Source organism: Penaeus japonicus, unplaced genomic scaffold (genome assembly GCF_977035675.1).
Source record: "Penaeus japonicus unplaced genomic scaffold, GWHDUDI00000001_assembly GWHDUDI00000016, whole genome shotgun sequence".
Lineage (NCBI taxonomy): Eukaryota > Metazoa > Arthropoda > Malacostraca > Decapoda > Penaeidae > Penaeus > Penaeus japonicus.
Genome location: NW_028234418.1, coordinates 27,092,994 through 27,095,493, shown reverse-complemented (window position 1 = coordinate 27,095,493; position 2,500 = coordinate 27,092,994). Strand labels below are relative to the sequence as shown.

The 2,500-nt window shown below is 43.8% G+C and overlaps 1 protein-coding gene across 4 annotated transcripts in view; it reads left to right on the top strand.

The window, feature by feature from the left end:
- Nucleotides 1-2,500, top strand: part of LOC147470239 (uncharacterized) — a 37,942-nt gene that overhangs the window by 12,940 nt on the left and 22,502 nt on the right. For 2 of the 4 annotated variants that reach the window (XM_086545337.1, XM_086545336.1), the window contains exon 1: nt 917-1,479. The exons of 1 other annotated variant lie outside the window; for it this stretch is intronic. In XM_086545337.1, coding sequence (XP_086401463.1) covers nt 1,323-1,479 — 157 coding nt within the window. In that variant the 5' untranslated portion in view covers nt 917-1,322. Of the gene's footprint in view, nt 1-912; nt 1,480-2,500 lie in introns of those variants that run through there. One more of the 4 variants, XM_086545339.1, reaches the window with a different exon arrangement.

The following is a 2,500-nucleotide window of genomic DNA, read 5'->3' as shown; positions in this document are numbered from 1 at the left end:
TCACAGCCCATAAATTTCCAGACCCTCGTTACACTTTCTAAGCACTCGTCCACACACCATAGATCATTCTAGGCGCACCGTTCACAACCACGTCTCATTCATATTCTCTATTTACACACAAACTATTTTATTCATTTCCCAATTTAGTCCTTCCTTTGCAATTGCACTTACCCCTCAATGAACTGTCAAATGTTGCAAACACACACACACACACACACACACACACACACATAGGCACACACACACACACACACACACACACACACACACACACACCAATGGTCATTGCAGTTCATAATTATACTAATGTTAACAGTTCTTGTCGTCGTGGATTTGGGAATAAAGGATGGGTTCCCCGCCCTCCCATACCCGCCCACCCCGGAAAAATCTTAAAGGTGCAGGTTAAGCTTAGATTGATGACATAGTCTCATTTCAATCTGACATATAATTAGAATTGTATTATGATTAATTACTGATATTATATATGCAGAGATCAATTTTGCAAGTGTATCAATCACTATCTAATAAAAGATATTAATACTATTAATGCTAGTTTTGAATGTTATGTCATGACGATAAGATTACGCAGATAACCGCAGTAATGTTAATCATAATAACACTGATGTTGATATTGATGATAGTGATGATGACATTGGCATTAAGGGGAAAGCTTAAATAATGATCATGATAATGATAATACAGGAAAAAGCCTGCATTATACTTTTCTTTGCTGCGCCATAAGCAGTAGCGCCTCAAGAGACGCACGTGCTGCAATGTTGCAAAATGCAATCGCCAGGAAGCCTTTGACTAAGCACCCAAACTGGCCAACCCCAAGAGCTGGCGCTACATCTCTTATCTATCCTTTAAACTAAACTTCTAAACTACTTATAAGTTTATTCAGTTTCGTTTATAAAGGAAAACAAAGGAGTCAGCGTGTATAGCACATTATTCCGCCCAAAGGGTTTTGCGTATGTACCGCGCTTGATGGAGAGAAACTAAACAGCCTGGACTTGTAAGCTGGCACCAGCGTGGTGGCATGGCACCAGAGGGGCGGAGAGTGTCGGAGCAGGACACACACCGGGCAGTACTTGGGGCGCCGGGAGTGGCACCACTTGTTGCTTGGTTCCGGGGACACAGGTCGCCTCACTGTGCACGGACCGCTCGCCGCTCGACTCCCGCCCGTGCTCGCTTTCTGACTCCGAATTAGATCGAACGAAATCGTGGTCGCTCAGACGGTGCTTTCAAAGTGTTGTGACATCCGCGTAAGAACTGTGTGTGCGTTGTGCGCGTAGCCTCACCCGTGTTGCGCTTCGATCGCCGCCATGCCTGTTCGAGCGGGATGGGTGCCGTGCGTGGGCTTCCAGCCTCTCAAGCCCATGATGATGGTCATCAATGAGGCCGACGCCATCGCCTCCGAGTGCGAGCGCGCCTTCCAGATGGTCCGCCCGGAGGAGCAGCAGGAAGGGCTTGCCCCAAGCAGTGAGTCGCCCCTTCATTTGGAATGCATGTGTTCGTGATGAAAGTCAACAGCAACTTTGAATTCTTATTCTTTTTTATCCTTCAACTCCTTCTGAACCGGTTCACAGGTTCATCAGGGTGGCTCTCTTCAGGAGCTTCTATTTGGCCATTTGAAAAGGAAGCACATGGCTTACATAATGCATAGACTTTACGGCATTCGGAAACTCTGGTATATTTGATTACCCTTTGAACGAATAGGGGATCTTGCAGCCAGACCGCGGAAGTATGAAGCATGAAGTTGATTGAAATGTTTCCTCTATGATTTCAAATCTTTAAAGACTAACATTCATTGCCAATTTATATTCTTACTTATCTTCCAGCAAATGAAGTATTTTAAACTGGATAAACGTAATTCTGCCTGTTTCAAAACACGTTTACTAAAGAATCAAAGCTCTGTTAGCACAAGCTATCATTGACAAAGCTTATATAATGAAACAAATGAAAATAACCAATTTTGACAATCCCCATTTGAAAGTATTGCCTTACGCTCTAACGGTGCAATTGCATTTGAAACCACACCACCTCCCCGTCAGTGATTATGCAAAGAGGAATACAAATCACAGGATGACAATCGTCAACTCATATTATGTCGAGTCACAAGAAAGTAAATACAAGGGTAACATTAGCTGTCACCCCAACATCTTCGCAGCAATTCAGTAAAAATGAGAAAGAAGAAGAAAGAAAAGTTTTTGGTTACTTAATCCATCTTGCTAAAAGACATTCGTGATTATGGGAAGTACGTTCAGGCACCGGTTTTGAGCCACCCTGTGGCCTGGCATTATGTTTATAGTGAAGGCAGGGGGGGGGGGGGGCACGTGTCAGACAGCGGGGACATGACTGACACATGACTCGGTGGGTGACACTGACCAAACATGAACCGGAAGTGTTAGAAGAAGCACCATCCAATAAGAGAGTATGAATATCCTTCAACAGGAATAATGGAAGAGGGTTAATACTAATGATTAATCCATGATTATTGATA